The 17848-nt window shown below is 45.7% G+C and overlaps 1 protein-coding gene across 1 annotated transcript in view; it reads right to left on the minus strand.

Annotated features, from left to right (window-relative positions):
• Positions 1 to 15136, minus strand: part of SUPT3H (SPT3 homolog, SAGA and STAGA complex component) — a gene marked incomplete at its 3' end in the record, with an annotated part of 341779 nt that extends 326643 nt beyond the window's left edge. Inside the window, exons 1-2 of the mRNA XM_018569782.1 lie at positions 15043 to 15136; positions 8843 to 8955 (exon numbers count right to left, since the gene is read on the minus strand). Coding sequence (XP_018425284.1) covers positions 8843 to 8955 — 113 coding nt within the window. The remainder of the gene's footprint in view (positions 1 to 8842; positions 8956 to 15042) is intronic.
• Positions 15137 to 17848: the final 2712 nt, after the last annotated feature.

A 17848-nucleotide genomic window follows, 5' to 3' on the forward strand; every position in this document is an offset into this window, starting at 1 on the left:
CGCACTTATTCATGTACAAACATATGGTGATCAGGGCAATCGGGGGTGCCGTACCTTTCCAAGAGCAACTTGCTAACCAATCGCTGGCCAGAATGAGCGAAGCTTTCACTATCGGTTCCTCACAGGCGGAGTGCATTTGGTATCACTCCGCCTGTGACAGGAGTCGGCGCTATGGAGGAAACATCATCTTATGCGGCTCTGCTCCCTCCGCTGCCGCCTCGCTTCCTCTAGCGCCGGCTTCGTTGGCACCACTGATTCTCTCCCGCGGCTCTTCAAGTTCCCCCCTTATGCCACCACCGGCGCTGGGAATGGTCACAACTAGGTCTTATTTTCGGGGTAGGTCTTATTTTCGGGGAAACAGGGTATTCCAGGGGCAGGCAACCTTGGCATTTCATCTGTTGTGAAACTACATGTCCCATGAGGCATTGCAAGACTTTGACAAGCACAGTCATGACTCCAACCCATAATGGAATTGGTAGTTTCACCACAGGTGGAGTGCCGAGGTTGCCTAACCCTGGAATAGATGCTGAGAAGCACATTCGCTTACATTTCCTGTATGACTGTGTCCACATTCTAGGGATGCACCGATACCAATACTAGTCTCAATATCAGTATTGATACAGAGTATTTGGGCAAGTACTCGCCAAATGCTCCGATACTTACCTCTGATACTGGACATCTCCCTCTGACTCCCTCTGACTGTTATGACCGAAAAAAACGGTATTGGTGCATCCCTACCACATTCCATTCTACCTTACCAAAGACTGCCATTGTAGTCACGCCTGCAGAAGCACTGTGCTCAGAAACTAGTACAGTTTGTTTTTCACTACTCCCTCACAGCTCTAAACCTCCTCCATAATATCCCGCCCACTTCTCTACTTGGCCAGCCTCTCCTACAGCCAAGGCATTTGTGGGAGATGACTTGGAAGTAATGCCTGTCCAAAAAAAAACAGGTCAGAGCCTTCCATTGTATAACATTGCTGAACCTAGACCTATTATGTCCCCAAAAATGAACTCAGCTACCTGAATATACTGAATGATCAGGTTTTTCCATCAATTGATATTGTCTTCCCTGATGGCACATTGGGCATATTCCATTCATTGGGCTCACATTGTGAAAGAGTGGTTCAGGGGGCATGAGACATCATTGTCACACATGGATTGGCCACCACAGAGTCCAGACCTTAACCCCACTGAGAATCTTTGGGATGTACTGGAGAAGACTTTACACAGAGGTCCGACCTTCCCATCATCACTACAAGATCTTGGGGAAAAATGAATGCAACTCAGAATGGAAATCAATGTTGTGACATTGTATTATTGAAATGATGCTACAGCGAAAGGCCGTCCAACGAAATAGAAGAATGTGACTTTTTTGGACAGGCCGTGTATTCTGGAGAATAACAACGACTTTTGATTTTTTTCACAATGCTTGTTCAGCATAAATATATTTATACATTTCTTTATCTGGAGATCTGCTTTAAAGGTAAGTAAATTCCATTTGCCAAATGCTCAGCACAGGGAGGGTCCTCTGGATAAATGCACTTATCCTTGATACACTTTATCCCTGGGCAGTCTACGGCCCCTTTCACACGGGCTGCCCCAGAGGGGATCTGTGCACGGATCCTCTCCTGATCGGAGAAGTATGGATCAAATGTCACTGATGTGACACCCGGGGGTTGTGTCCAAATTTTATCCATCATGAAGGTAAAACACTGAAGTGACCGGACCCCTTGTAGGTCTATGGGGAATCTGATGTACACTGGCATGTGCCCATCTACATCAGGTTACCCTCGATCCAGCAAAACTGGTCTGTGATCTATTTGTTTTTCCTGACCTGGCTAGAGTACACACGGCTGGTCATAGACTAGCATTGGGCTTCCGATCAGGTCCGCTTCAAAAACTGACATGTAGACCCGATCGGACCGCCCGTGTGAAAGGGACCTGATGAATTTGGCTGTAGCTGCAGAAGGTTAAGAGAGGGCATGGATAGATATCTTGCTGCACTCCTTACTGGAAAGAAGTAACCTGATAGACAGGTGGGTGCTTGCAGTGACCACGGATGGCGCAGTGAATGTACTGAATTAGTAGGAATGTCACCAGCACTTCAGCATTCAGTGAAATAAGCAAAAGTCCACTTATTGAAGGAACATTGCCATTCAAATACTAGCACTTTCGGGGCCATGCCGGGTCCCCTTCATCAGGCTGCGAAGGTGAAGGCAAAGAGAGGGCAGCGCTATAACCAGGGAACACATTGCATTATTGCTGGGTCTGATGAAGGACCATTTAGAAACTGAGGATATAGACGAATACAAGGATTTAGCTATAGGGACTGACAGGGTGAAGAAGATCAATGCCAAAATTAAAAGTAGGAGCCGCTCAGCATGCAGGCCGTGTCACCCACGTAGCTTAAAGAGCAACATTTTTTATTCGTGTGAATGAAGAGCGCCTTTTATCGCAGCAAAGCATTTGATCCTCACAAGTTCACAGTTCTATAATATTTTACAACTGTGCTCAGCACATTTTCCGACATTCCCACCATTAAAACTCATTTCTAGATGGCGTCTGTAAACCTCCCAAGTGCTAGGAGCTGCGTCTACTGTCCCGAGCATCTGACTTGGCTAAATAAAGGATCTCTGCCTCTCAGCGTTGGCTGAAGACCCTCCGGCCATCTTACATGCGTCAGCAGTACAGTATGAGAGCTCCTGGGACACACACACTCGTCTATGGAAGATTTGTGATTTTTATCCACTCAGAAAAACCCTACAGTCAGGAAATACCAAGGAATAAATGGCTTTTGGAAACGTTCACATTTTCAGCATTAGAAAATATAGAGCCTGGACAGGGGGCTGCCCGCTTAGATCTGTCATGCAATAATGAGCTACTAAGCAGACATGCCTCTTATACAATAACACACATATAGTCACATCACATTGTAAAACTGGCTATACGATAATGGCAACCTGATCTGGCCAATTACGGTCTAATAAGAAAAATAACACGTGCCAGTGGGACTCTGAATCCTCTGCAGACACTTCTTGACTGACCAATTTCAGGGTCAGGACTGACATTCCCAGCTCACTGCTATGGTTTCCCCTTAGTTATGATAAGTCTGCACTGGATTAACCCCCCTTCTCCTTAACGGAGAACTATGAGGTGAGGGATTTACACTCATCCTCATAGTTAGACTCTCTAGATCGGAAAGTGAGTGAACAAATAGCATCGCTCTCTAACTTCCCGATCATCTCCTTGCAGAGAATGGTGACTGTCAGTCATTGCACCCCACAGGGATTTCCCCCCCCCCCCCCCCCCCCCCTCCGATCCTCCAGCGCTGACTGGAGGGATGGATGGGTGAGGGGGCGGGCATAGCTGGCTCTGCCTCTAGATAGTATTGTCGGGATCCGTCCCGGCTGCGGCGCTCTCAGTATATAGCGGGCAATAGCCCGCTATATACTGAGCTTTGGGTCACAGGAGGACGTTAGTATATGCCCTCCCGTGACCCTAACGATAACTATGGGATAAAAAGGTTACCTCATAGCTCTCTTTTAAATAAGCACATTCGACTATTCTGAGCACGCTTGTTTATGAAAAGATCAGTTGTAAGGAGGACCTTTTGATGCGCGGATCATTCTCGTTATCCAACCATCATGATAAATCTATAAAGTGAACCTAAAATCAAAAGTGAAGATTTGCTATCATGCAGGGAAAATCCGGAGATGTTAGAAGAACTCCCTATCCACAAACAAGTTAAAGTGACACTAAAATCAGGAATGAAATCTTAAAAATCTTGGTGCTGACACTGTCCTTCCTTCTGGAGGGGGGCTACTTTGCCAGTTTTAGCACAGGCTTCGGTGAACTTAGTTCACACCATACCCCTGCACATCACTTGTCCCAAGTCTGATGATCAGAATCATTCAACAAACTTCCTCAATAGTTAGGCAGTAGCTGTCCTTTTTAAAAGGAGTTGGATAGTCCCCTCATCTCCTCTCCTTTTATAATATCAGCATTGTAATAGGAATACATAGTAGAGTTGTTTCTTATAATACAATCAAAGTTTTCTTTAACCTTCTATGTAGTGAGTGCTGCCTTCCGTCTGCCCATCACTTCCAACAACTTCCCGGATTCCCTCTTTCCCTGCTGCTTGATGTGATGCAATCTCCATTTCTCAAGACTACATAACCCATCATGCATTGCTCCCAGCAAGCAATGATAATGTTACATTGGCAGGTTTAGTTAGAGTGGTGACACATGGAAGTGTACATTCACAGGGCTGAGTGAAATGGTGTCAGTGTATGGGCATCCTTAATAAGTAGGTTTACAAACTTCTAGATGGATCTGGTTAATTAGGAGTCAGATAGAATGTATGGAAATTCAATACAGAAATACAGATTTATATACATTCTTACATATTTGTACTAAGGATGCACCGATATATCGGCTGCCGAAACATATTGGCTGAAAATTGCACTTTTGGCATAATGCCGAAAGTGCGATTTTCTGGCCGATACAGCGGTGCATCCCTGCTTTCTCTCCTCCCCGCTGGGTGCTGCTCTGTGTCCTAGCGGGGAGGAGAGAAACGGTCACAGGCGGCCGAGCGCTGCGAGCAGCCGGTGTCTCTCCTCCCATACCGCTCAGCCTCCTGTCACAGCGTGTCAGGATGGAGAACGGGTACAGGCAGTCAGTGATCAGTGAGTGTGTGTAGATAATTGAGGACAGAGTATGTTTACTATATCCTCAATGATGAATGAAATTGTAGCTATAGCAAACATACTATCTCCACAATGTATGAATGATCGGGAACACTCAGTATAGAGGATTCCTGTTCATTGATAACTGGGGATACAGAAAAAGAGATCGAGGACCTCAAGTGAGTGTCCTCAATCTCTTTTTCCATTTTAGAAGGGAAATATAAGGGGTCTAAACAATATTTCTCCAAAGCTCCTAAAAGTAAAGTAAAAAATAAAAATATTTAATAAAAAATGATAATGATAAAAAAAATTTGAAAAAGTTCAAATCAAAAATATTTTCAATTTCGGCCTGACATTTTTTTTATTTCGGTTTCGAAATTTTTATTTCGGTGCGCCTCTAATTTGTATACATAGATACAGTGGGGGGAATTTATCAAAACTGGAGCAGAGAAAATCTGGAGCAGCTGTGCATGGCAACCAATCAGATTCTCTCTTCAGTTTGTTCAGTAGATTTAAAAATGAAAGAGAGAAGCTGATTGGTTGCCATGCTCAGCTGCTCCAGATTTTGTCTGCTCCAGTTGATAAATTCCCTTCATTATATATTAATAAATACATATTTATTTTTAGTCTGTGACCATAGATATGCTTTAATGATGATGCCTCTGGGTCTAAAATAAAAGGTATGATGGGGAGGGACCAGGAAGGGGAAAACTTAAGCAGGTAAAACTTGTGATGCTACAACAGTGATGCTACAACAGTGATGCTACAACAGTGATGCTACAACAGTGATGCTACAACAGTGATGCTACAACAGTGATGCTACAACAGTGATGCTACAACAGTGATGCTACAACAGTGATGCTACAACAGTGATGCTACAACAGTGATGCTACAACAGTGATGCTACAACAGTGATGCTACAACAGTGATGCTACAACAGTGATGCTACAACAGTGATGCTACAACAGTGATGCTACAACAGTGATGCTACAACAGTGATGCTACAACAGTGATGCTACACAGCTCCTCATGTATATGAATTATTTTTGATTTTAAAAAGAACAAAACCAAAGAACAGAAAACCAAACTTTAGCCCTGGAGGGTAACTAGCACTTTCCCCCGGCACCACTAGACTCTACAGCAGGGGTGCCCACAATTTTTTGTGTTAAGATCTACTTTTCAAATGACGAGCTACATGAGATCTACCAACGAAAAAAACCCTCCCTCGCTCTCTCTCTCCTGGCTGTCTTTCCTCTCTCTCTTTCCCGGCTGTCTCTCCTCTCTCTCTCTCCTGGCTGTCTCTCCTCTCTCTCTTTCCCGGCTGTCTCTCCTCTCTCTCTCTCCTGGCTGTCTCTCCTCTCTCTCTCTCCTGGCTGTATCTCCTCTCTCTCTTTCCCGGCTGTCTCTCCCCGCTCTCTCTCCTGGCTCTCCTTGCTGTATGTTGCAAACAGTGCAGTGTAACAGGCTGTGTAAACTAATATTCTTTGATGTAATACATAGCACTACAACCCCCAGTATCCACCAGAAAGGTGTCAGGGAGCTTGGCTCAGCAGAGTCTTGACTCGGGCTAATAGGTAATCATGTGTGTACAGCTAAATAAATATACCCAAATGGAATAAAGGGGCCGCCATTCACTCCCTTCCTGATCTACCAGCATCAGCTTTGAGAGCTACTGCTAGATCACGATCTACCTACTGGGCACCCCTGCCCTACAGGGAGAGCTTCCTCGGGTCTTGGCCGTCTTGTATGTCTCAGCTCCCCTGGGTTCACTTTCTACATACCTAGAAAGTCCATTACAGATGAAACCGCCAACAGAAGCTGAAAGAAACCTTGTGCAGCCCTGCCAATTGATTTACCATATGCAACTTATTCTGTTTATTATAGGAGAATATTTCACACATTCAACTCTAACAGAAACACGAGACAATTTCAAAACATTCCGAAATTCTTTTTCTCTACATGGCTCACATATTATGGACTTGTGAGACATAAAGAAATCCTTAAAAATTGTTATTTATAACAAAAGAGAAAAAGCGGAATGGTCGTTGACATGGATTGGATATGAAGTCAGGGTCGATGGGACTGACCCCCCGCCCCCCCGTAACAAAGTGGAACTAATCAGAGCACATTGTGCACATAGACACAAGACTATACAAAGAAGGGAACTTATCAAAACTGGAGCAGCTGTGCATGGCAACCAATCAGCTTCTCTTTTTCATTTTCAAATCTTAACTGAACAAACTGAAGAGAGAAGCTGATTGGTTGCCATCCACATCTGCTCCCGTTTCTGTCTGCTCCAGTTTAGATCAATTCCCAAAAATATAAAAGAAGAGGCCGTGTCGAATAAATAGATACCAGGTATGTCAAGACTCAAAATTGCATATGCCCATGTAATGGTGAAAAAGTATACTACACTACCCAAATTGTCCACAGCTCAGTTGGCTTCTTCCACAACCAGTATTTGGCAATCTGAACCTGGAAGTGATCAGGGCTGAACACTTCAGGGCTCATTCTTTCCAGAAGAGATCAGCAATTCGGATATTCGCTGGTCTCCTACTGCTCTGCATCCTGACACCTGCCATGAACATCCTGGGCATTCAGAAGAGACAAGTAGCCTCAGGACACATGGGGGGGTAGGCAGCATATTCATGCCGATGTACAAGTGGTCATGCAGCTTCATTTCTACTACATAACCGGAAGCCAAGAGAGAAAATCTAAACAAACTCCCATTTGATATTGCATCCAGGAGTTCACCGGCATGTAAACGAGCTCCCACCCACTAAAGCTCAGAGCTGAGCACTTCTGGGTTCATATTATACAAGGGAAATCAATGAATGGACGTTCTCCTGCCGTTCTTGACACCTGACATGGCTGTCACAGTCACCCATAAGGGCCAGGTAAGCCCAGGACACAAGAGTTTATGGCTACTCCTGTACATTAGGACCTCGGGACATAGGCCCATAGAAGTCTATGGGACTGTAATGTGGAGACGCAGACAGGAGAGTGAGGATTGCGGCACTGGATGTACACAGACACTGGATGACACGTCCATTGGATCTAGGGATGAACGCATTTGTAGAGGGGGAGAGTGGATTACGCTAAGTCAGTGGGTGGGTTACACTGGGTCAGTGAAATGGTGCAAATAGGATAAGCTCACTTTGTCTTACAGTACACTTGAAAAACAAATCATGTAAAAAATAACAATGTATCTGTACATACCGTAAGCAATGCATCTAACTCTGTCTTGATATCAAAGGGATTTGCATAGCAGTATTCAGACTGCTACAGGGACGGTCAGCACTACGAGTCAATCAGACTGTGCTGACATGTAACACGCTGACAGGAGGATTTAGTAGTCGATGTCTTATCAGTATGCTGTTGCCGATTTAATAATTAATGTCTGCTTATTGTCCAAAGAGCAGGCTTTGGGGGGGCAGCTGACAATACTGTATTCCTTAACACTAGCAGAGAAAGTTGTGTCACCCTTCTGGCTGTAAGAAACACAAAAGTGGCTGAACAAAAGTACAAATCCTTAGCCAGATAAGACCTTTCACACGTTACCCATTTGTCTGGAGTTCAGGTAACCAGCCCAATGTTTACATATCAGACAAAAAGTTTTCTTTAGCTCTTGGCGCTAATGGCTGCCAGCTGAACAATCCACTTGCTGTTGCACACTCAAAGTTTTCAACAATTTATCACAGTTTTTTTACACAGACTTGAGGGGCTGCTCATCCAAGGCTCTGGGGCTTCCACCACGAATATATGTAACACGGTATGTAACCGACCGCAGTCAGCCAAGATTGACGCGTTTCAGGGGCAAGCCCCCTTCCTCAGATTCTGAGGAAGGGGGCTTGCCCCTGAAATGCGTCAATCTTGGCTGACTGCGGTCGGTGGATGGTGATGTGACCGGAGACTACCGTGTTACATGGTCGGGGATATACCACGTGGGGTTAACAGACAGTGTGGCCTCTCATTTGTTGTTAAAGCCTGATGAAAACGTTTGTGAGTACTTTTATCCCTTGTTTTATTTATTGCAATAAACGATTTTACACACAGAGGTGGCGCTCTGTTCCCTTTTGTTTTCAATGTTTACATATGCAGCTCTATAACAGGTCCACATAAATTAGCACATAGCCAAGAGAGAAGGCACTTACATCATGCTCTGGAGCTCAGGGACAAAACTGGTTAACTTTCCAGCTCCTTTCCCAGACGATGAAGAGGCAGATGAAGACAGGGCAGTCGTGGTCCCTGCAGCATTGAGGCTCATCTGGTCTAAGACAACAAATACAAAAATTCAGATAAATGGAGAAACTTTCTACTAATTACAAGTCCAATCTCAAATATTTTATGCCAGTGCACAGCTTTACTTTATTATTTCAGAAACTGTTCTTTTTATCAGTATGCGCAGCATCTTGGCGATAATATTATTTATATCACACACTACATAAAATTTGAAGTGTATTTCCACTTTTGTCGCCAAATTGGGATAACGCCTACTACATATTTGTTACATGTTCCCATTCACATAGCATTACTGGCCCTTAAAAACAAAGTGCACTTATCCTTTAGGTCTCGTTACGGTGAGGTCATCTCTCCCTCCCCATGCATAGATGTATACTAACCGAGTTCCGACGGGCCCAGCCTCTGTTGTTTCCATCCTGTACTAGACATCCCCTTCTCCTGGCCACACCTGTGCAGTACATCCCCATTGAATTCTATGGTGCTTGTCTCCCAGCCAGGAGATGGGGGTAGATGAACCAGTTGGGTTGTGGATATAGTGTGGAAGAGTCAACATTTCAGGTTTGGATTTCAGTCAACGATTTCATCTCCCTTTCTGTCCCCACAACACCCCGGAATACAAACAGTCACCACGACCAAAAGCCACGAACAATAAAAACAGAAGTTCTAACCTTTCCTTATTCTACTAAAGATGGGTTTAGACAAGCCTTTCTGAACCAGGGTGCCGTGCCACCCTGGGGTGCCTTCTGGCTTCCATAGGGGTGCCGTGGAATTTTCACACATCATCATGCCTTTGATTTGAAAGAGGGGGACTCTGATGTGAAGGGGGACTTCTGATTTTAAGAAGGTCTCCTGGTGTGAGAGGAGGACTCTGAGGTGAAAAAAGGTTCATGGTGCTATGGCCATACTGAGCTAACATCCGACGTCGAATTTCCACCGGTTTCAGGCCCCATTCACACGTAGCGATATATGGCGCGATTTCCGCCACGATATCGCGCATTTTTGCCGCGCGATATCGCGAGAAGTCGCCGGCCAATGATATTCAACGGAGCTGTCTTAGCTCCGTGTCGCTCGTCGCGGGCCGCTTCTACAGGACCCTTTTTTCTGCGGATTTTGCTTTTTTCTAATGGAGCCCGACGGAGGTGGTCACGCTACCGGCGCTGGATCGTCGCCCCAAAAGTCGCGCTATCCCGGCCGCTGCAAAAGGTATGTCGCTACGTGTGAATGGGGCCTCACTCCCTCTGTCTGAAGAAAGTGTACTACGGCACATTGTTCTTCAATGGTGCAATGAAGCGTCCATGTTTCTGTCCACGTGACTACCACTCGAGCAAACTCCGAGAGCTGAACTGCATTGCGCAAGCTTCTCTCTGTTTCTGTTACCGCCTCATTTATAAATTGCCTTTATTGTTGGATTCTCCCTTATACTTTGAATCACTTTTTCCAATACTCTATTGTCACAATGGGAATGTTAGCTTCCAGCACTAGTTCTTTAGTAAAATGGTTACTTAAGTTTAGATGGAGCTTTAGGGCGATGTCTTCGCCGGGAGTTCTGCGCCAAACATAAACAGCGGCAACCACTCGACCCCGAAATCTAATTTACTTAACAACTCACGTTTTCCCGGCCCTATCTCAGTCTTAAAATACGCCTGACTGCACCTTAGTCGCAGACTCATTGTCTCGCTATGCAGATTCTTCAGAAACCCGCTATTATCCCAAATTTTACACTGTGGTTTTCTTAAAGACCTGGAAGATTGCATCAGCTATTGGATTGGATGAAAAAAAAAAGTCATAAATGGAAAAGAATTTTCAAATAATCCCATTTAATACGGTGTGATTCAACGGCTGTTTTGCAATATAGCTGAATCCATTCATTGGGTTTAATGCCCTTATTATCACTCTGCATCACTGACCTGATATAACAAGCAGATTCCTGGCTGTCGGGTGAATGTGCGCTGTTTCTGGCCTTCGCTCGTGTTTCCTAGGCGGTTTACTCACATGTGTTCGAAGTCATAAAACACAGTTTGGATCCAAGAATTCGATCCAACCTCCTACCATGAGTTTGTCGAGTACATCTCCAGAGCATTTACATGCATTGTGATGTGCTTGCATGAAGTTATATTAGGTGTGATCGCAGGTGGTGACTACACAGAAATATATAGTGTATATATATATATATATATTAGGGCTGGTAATGATTAAAATTTTCGTGGTCGATTAATCGATTTTTTTCTTAATCGATTAATTTTGATTAATTATACCGCACATACAGATCGAACTACATTGGCCTATACACATACAGCACAGCAATGAAGTAATAAAATGAACTAGGATCACACTAATCCAGCACGTTACTAATCCAGCACGTTATTAATCTCACGTGCCCCACTCAATATGGCCGCCGCTTGAGTGGGGCAACTCAGAATAATAACGTGCTGGATTAGTGTGATCCCAGTTCATTTTATTACTTCATTGCTGTGCTGTATGTGTATAGGCCAATGCCTTGGCTGGCGCTCATGCAGAAAGTTTCAAAAAAAGTTTAATCGATCAAAATTTTTGTAATCGATCAAAAAGATTAACGATTAATCGAGAAATTAATCGTTAATTTGCACAGCCCTAATATATATATACACACACACAGGTAGCCCTCAATTTACACCAGGGTTAAGTTCCATAAGGAATGGTTGCAAATAGAAACCGATGAAAATTGAAACTCAGTATAAAATGTAAGTCAATGGGAAGTGAGGGAGTTAGGTTCCGGGCCTCTCTCAAAAATGACATAAGTGGCATAATATACTATATATAGAGCTTTGTAGTGAATGTTATGAATGCTGAACAGTATTATAGCCAGAAGAGAGAGTGAGGGGAGACAGCCGCTGAAAAACCTCCATATGGCTAAGTATACCCCTGTGCCACCAGCATGCACCTATGTGCCTCTGTATCCCCAAAGGTACCCCTGTGCCACAAGCGTGGCTCTATGAGCCTCCATATCTCTAAATGAACTTCTGTGTGCCTCCACATCTCCAAGTGTTCCCATGTTCTCCTCTGTATGTTCAAGTGTACCACGTGTTCTGCTCCGTATCTCCAAATGTAGCCCTGTGCTCCTCTGTATCTCCAAATGTAGCCCTGTGCTCCTCTGTATCTCCAAATGTAGCCCTGTGCTCCTCTGTATCTCCAAATGTAGCCCTGTGCTCCTCTGTATCTCCAAGTGTACCCCTGTGCTCCTCCGTATCTCCTAGTGTAGCTCATGTCCTGGTCCGTATCTCCAAGTGTACCCAATGTGCTCCTCCGTATCTCCAAGTGTAGCTCATGTCCTGCTCCGTATCTCCAAGTGTACCCAATGTGCTCCTCCGTATCTCCAAGTGTTCTCCTGTGCTCCTCCATATCTCCAAGTGTACCCCTATGCTCTTCTGTAGCTCCAAGTGTACCCTCTGTGCCTCCAGCATGTCTCTAGGTGCTTGTGTACATCTCCATGTGTATCCCTGTGCCAACAGTGCATCTCCATGTGTGCACCACCATATCTCCAAGTGCCCTCTGTGTGCCTCTGTAGGTGTCCACAGTTTTTTGATTGTGCAGAGCCCCTTCCTGTGCCGCCATTCACCACCTGTGCCCCGATCCAGCCTCCAGAGACTCTGCACGGTACTGTACTGTTAGTATTCTAGCCACTTGCAGTTGTTTAGCATTCCCCTGCGTATCCTTCCACAGATGAGGTCTGCGGAGGAAGGATACACTAGGCGGCTCTATTGTTTTAATGGTAGTCATGTGACCACCGGAAAGGGCACTATTTTGAAACGGCGCAAATGGAACGGGTGCAAACTGAGCTCTCTCTCTCTCTCTAATGACTCCCAGGGACAGGGGCATCATGGGATTTGTAGTTTCACTAAAGCTGGAGGGCTGGAGTTTGCCCACCCCTGCAGCAGCCTGTAGCGGGAGATTCTTCCGTTGACGCTGTTTAGCCATTCATTACGAACAGCACGCCAAGGTAATTGAACATGATGTGAAGGGAAATCGCCTCAATGGGACACAGATGGCAAAATAAGAGCTGACAGGGGTTATAACCCTCCCTTACTATCCAAAGCTATAGGAAAAGTTTTGGCTTCAGTTCTACTGCTATTTACTTCTAATGCAACTGGTCGGGAAAGTCGTATCAGGCTACCCCACCTCGTGCCTCCCCCCCGCGCAGTGCTAACTGCTAGTTTTTGTCTACATGCTAAAATAAAATGTTATACTCACCCGTTCCTCTGAGCCGGCTTGCTCTTAGACCGGTCCTTCTACCCTCGCTCCCCCTCCGCTGCAGCAGTCTAAAGATCCTCGAGTCATCACGTTCTGTACACAGTGTCTAGGATGTGAGGATGCCGAAGGGACATGCCATCGCTTCAGTGGAGGAGGAGACAGGCTGGAGGGAGCGCTGTCACAACTGGCCAGCTCTGAGGATCGGGTATAACTTTATTTTAGCACCTCGACAAAAACGACCACTTAAGCCTTGAAGTGATGAGGTAGGCCCACTGCAAGGCTTAATAAAAGTTTTGCCCAGAGTTCTTCTAATGTATTCTAAGTGTGTCAGTGTGTGCGTCAGTGTGTCAGTGTGTCAGTGTGTGTGTTCTTAAAATGTGACTGCAAAAGTAGAAATGTGCTTTAAGCCTCCAGGTCCCATTGCAGCTCTCCTTAAGTGCAAGGAATGCATGTAAAACTTGAAAGACAAAAGGGGGAGAGGGAAGCGCATAGATGTGGCGCAATAAGCATTAGCAGCTGCTATAATAAAGAAGAACTCCGGTTGAAAATGTTCTTGATTGCACTGTCTCCCCAAATGTTGTAAAGCATTGTGCAAACTGTTGGCGCTATATACAGTTGAGTCCCTGCGGGGAGCGGTGTCTGACAGCCACGGCTCTCTGCAGGGACAGGATCGATAAGTGAGCGAGCTGCGGTATGCGTTCGCTCACTTCCCGATCAGTTTTATTGTCACAGGTCGGCTCGAACCATGAGGATGAGTGATTTTCCCTCACCTCATAGTTCTCCTTTAGGCCCCACGACGATATTGAGCGACGTGTCGCGCAACTTTTTCCTATTGGGCTGTATGCAATCAGGAGCAATATCGCTCGAAATCGCTCGAAAAAAGGGTCATGTAGGAGCGACAAGCTACAAGCGATATTGAGCGACGAGATGTGAACAGCTCCATTGAAATGGATTGGAGAAGCTACATAGAGCGATATCGCGTGGAAATATGAGCGATATCGCTGCAAAAATTGCGCGATAAATCGCTCAGTGTGAATGGGGCCTTAATGTAATTGTCAATAAAAGCCTTTGACACTGATGAAATGCTTGTAATCATACTTCAGTAGACCAGAGTAACATCTGACAAGAAGATCTTAAAACACTGAAGCAGCAGACTTTGTGAAAATTAATATTTGTGTCATTCTCAAAACTTTTGGCCACAAATGTAAATCCTGTATTATAATAACTAATGGGCCAGGAGGGGGGTGCGCCACTGACAGTTCCACACGGGCCACTACTAGTGATCCCGCCAGTAGGGACCGTCTACCGGTGAAAACGCTCTGTTCCTGACTCCCATTTGTACTTCTGCGTTGTCAACCAAGCTTCAAATGAAGACTATAAGAGGCCGCAACACATAATAAGCAGGCATGGCCCAATGTTATCACCGTTGTGTAATCCTCCCCCAGTGCAGCAATCCCTGGGGTGCATATGACTGCAAAGAGGCTGCAGGAGATCAGTTGCACTAAGATGCAACAGCAAAATAAATGCCAATTGTGGCAAATATAGAAATGCTTTAGCAAACTAAATGTAACTCGCTCAGTGCTGACATGCATATTAATATGTCAAAGTTTATATGAGATTTTAGTCATTGGGTTTAGATCTACCTAAAAAAAATGCTAAATGTGTAATCAGGCTGTAACATCCTGCGTCCACTTACAGAACTTCTAGGTGACAGTATGCAAAAAGAAAAGTTGCTAATGATTGCCACTGCCGTGCATGACACATGGGCACAGTGTTGTGCATCCACTGCAAAGTGTGATGACAAGCTGCATGCATTTGTAGTCCATGTGACTGTACAGTATGATTATGCTGCAGACACATCAAGCACTGTCCTGCAGCCACTTACCGCCTTTCTATGGACAGTAGCAGATCTGTGAGCTGCTCTCAGGCCGAGGTGCCCAAATCAACTCCAGCAAGCAACCCACATGAACGTCTATGGGCGCCCACAACAAACATGGCTGAAAAGACAAAGTGCCAGCAGTAAATATGGCTGCCGCGATCCTATCAAATACGAGAAACGGACTGTTTTCCATCTGTAAATATGGCCGCCGCTGCCTCATGCTGCTCTAGCTTTGCCCTATCAGCTTCCTGCTTTCCTTGTACGGTGTCTGGTGAGGGGCAAGATTTGTGGGAAATCAATTTTTGTACAGAAATGCCATGAGCTGAAATAATGAAGACAGCGTGAAATTATTTCAAAGACTATCTGTGTGTAGATAGATAGAAATTGTTATATAATAGTAAATGTCAACTGTCTTACCCTCAATTCAGCTTCAGCCTCTCCTGGACTTGGGGGGGTTGGGTGACCAAATGGCAGGGTGGTGCTAATATCTGGCCTGCTGGGTGGCCTAATGACGGGTAATTACTCCTTGGCGGATAACTGGGAGCACTGCTATACACTGAGACACCCCCTTCCCATATGAACACCCCAGGTTTGCCCCACATCCCCCACTGAACACCCAAGATATACCTCACATCCCCTCTAACCCCAGATTTACCTCACAAACACTACCCCAAAACACCCCAGATTTACCTCACAAACACCCCAGATTTACCTCACACACACCTGAGCACACCAGATTTACCTCACACCCCCCTGAACACCCCAGATTTACCTCACACACCCCCTGAACACCCCAGATTTACCTCACATACACCCCCGGAATACCCCAGATTTACCTCATTTACCTCACAAACACCCCCTGAACATCTCAGATTTACCTCACAAACACCCCCTGAACATCCCAGATTTACCTCACACCACCCCTGAACACCCCAGATTTACCTCACACACAACCTAGATTTACCTCACACACACCCCTGAACACCCCAGATTTACCTCACACACACCCCTGAACACCCCAGATTTACCTCACACACACCCCTGAACAAACATCCCCTCTGAACACCCCAGCTCACATCCCCTCCTAACACCCCATATTTACCTAACATCCCCTCCTAACACCCCATATTTACCTCACACCCCCCTGAACACCCCAGATTTACCTCACATCCCCATCTAACACACCAGATTTACCTCACATCCCCTCTTAACACCCCATATTTACCGCACATCCCCACTGAACACCCCATATTTACCTCACATCCCCTCCTAACACCCCAGATTTACCTCACACCCCTCTGAACACCCCAAATACCCTAGAGTTTATCCCCTTTTCCCTAACAAGTTTGGGCCGCAGCTCTGGTCCATAATGTTGTACTGACATAACACCCCATATTTACCTCACATCCCCTTCTAACACCCCAGAATTACCTCATACCCTACTGAACACCCCAGATTTACCTCACATCCCCTCCCAACACCCCAGATTTACCTCACACCCCTCTGAACACCCCGGATTTACCTCACCTTTTTTACCTCACCAGATTTACCTTTGATGCGTGGACCTATATTGGTTGGACTTGAAGGACTTATGTCTTTATTCAACCCCAAATACTATGTAACTATGTAACCTCACCGTGCAGCAATCGTATCCCCATCTAACACACCAGATTTACCTCACATCCCCTCTTAACACCCCATATTTACCGCACATCCCCACTGAACACCCCATATTTACCTCACATCCCCTCCTAACACCCCAGATTTACCTCACACCCCTCTGAACACCCCAAATACCCTAGAGTTTATCCCCTTTTCCCTAACAAGTTTGGGCCGCAGCTCTGGTCCATAATGTTGTACTGACATACCTCCTAACAGTCCCAGATTGTGTGGAACGTTCTCACATTTTCACCTTAGTCCCATAGTCCTGTGTACAGAGGCTTTGTCTCGCATCACCCCGCTCTGCTGTCTAACTACAGCCCCTTCAGCGGTCACATTCTCCCCCCCTGCATGAGCATTGTGCTACAGTCTCTCCCGCCCCTGTTACATTGTGCCTACACCTAATTCATATCCAAATCAGTGTAGGGTTTGTGTATCAATGAGCGTCATTGGTATCTGCATATGAATTATGCATATGCAAATCACGCTGCAACCTGTGTATATACGAATTACACTTCTGCACCCACACAGGCACTCTGACGTTAGGGGTCCTGTGTGGGGGGAGGAAAGGAGGGACTAGCCATTTTTGGATGGAGGTGGGGGGGTCTTAACTCCACTTTCCTACAACAGATTTGGGACATATTTTCTCTCATTGGCCGACATTAAAGGGCACAATATTACTTACCACTGCACTCTGTACACAGTGCTGTACCTTACATACCTCTGACCCCTGACTTTATACCCTATGTTGTACATTATACTCCTGACCCCTTCACTATATTCACTATGTTGTACATTATACTCCTGACCCCTGTACTTTATACCCTATGGTGTACATTACACTCCTGACCCTTGCACCGCATTCACTACAGGCCCGGCGCTACCGCAAGGCAAGTCATACGGCCGCCTGAGGGCGCTGCAGGGTGAGGGCGGAAAAAACAGGGCATTTTGACAAGTACGTGTACTTGTCAAAATGCGCCGATGCTTGCGCTATGTTTTTTTTTTTCTTCACGTACCTTCGGTGCGGGAGAGCAGCGGCGAGTCAGCGCTGGTCCGATGGGAGGAGCTCCAGGTGGGGGTCCTAATTTAGCTGGCCGACAACTGCCAGAGGTGCCGCGCGTGTCGAGATCCTCTAGCAGTCACCGGCCAGCTA

The sequence above is a fragment of the Nanorana parkeri genome, unplaced genomic scaffold, assembly GCF_000935625.1.
Source record: "Nanorana parkeri isolate BGI_ZX_2015 unplaced genomic scaffold, ASM93562v1 scaffold1396, whole genome shotgun sequence".
NCBI classification, from domain to species: Eukaryota; Metazoa; Chordata; class Amphibia; order Anura; family Dicroglossidae; genus Nanorana; species Nanorana parkeri.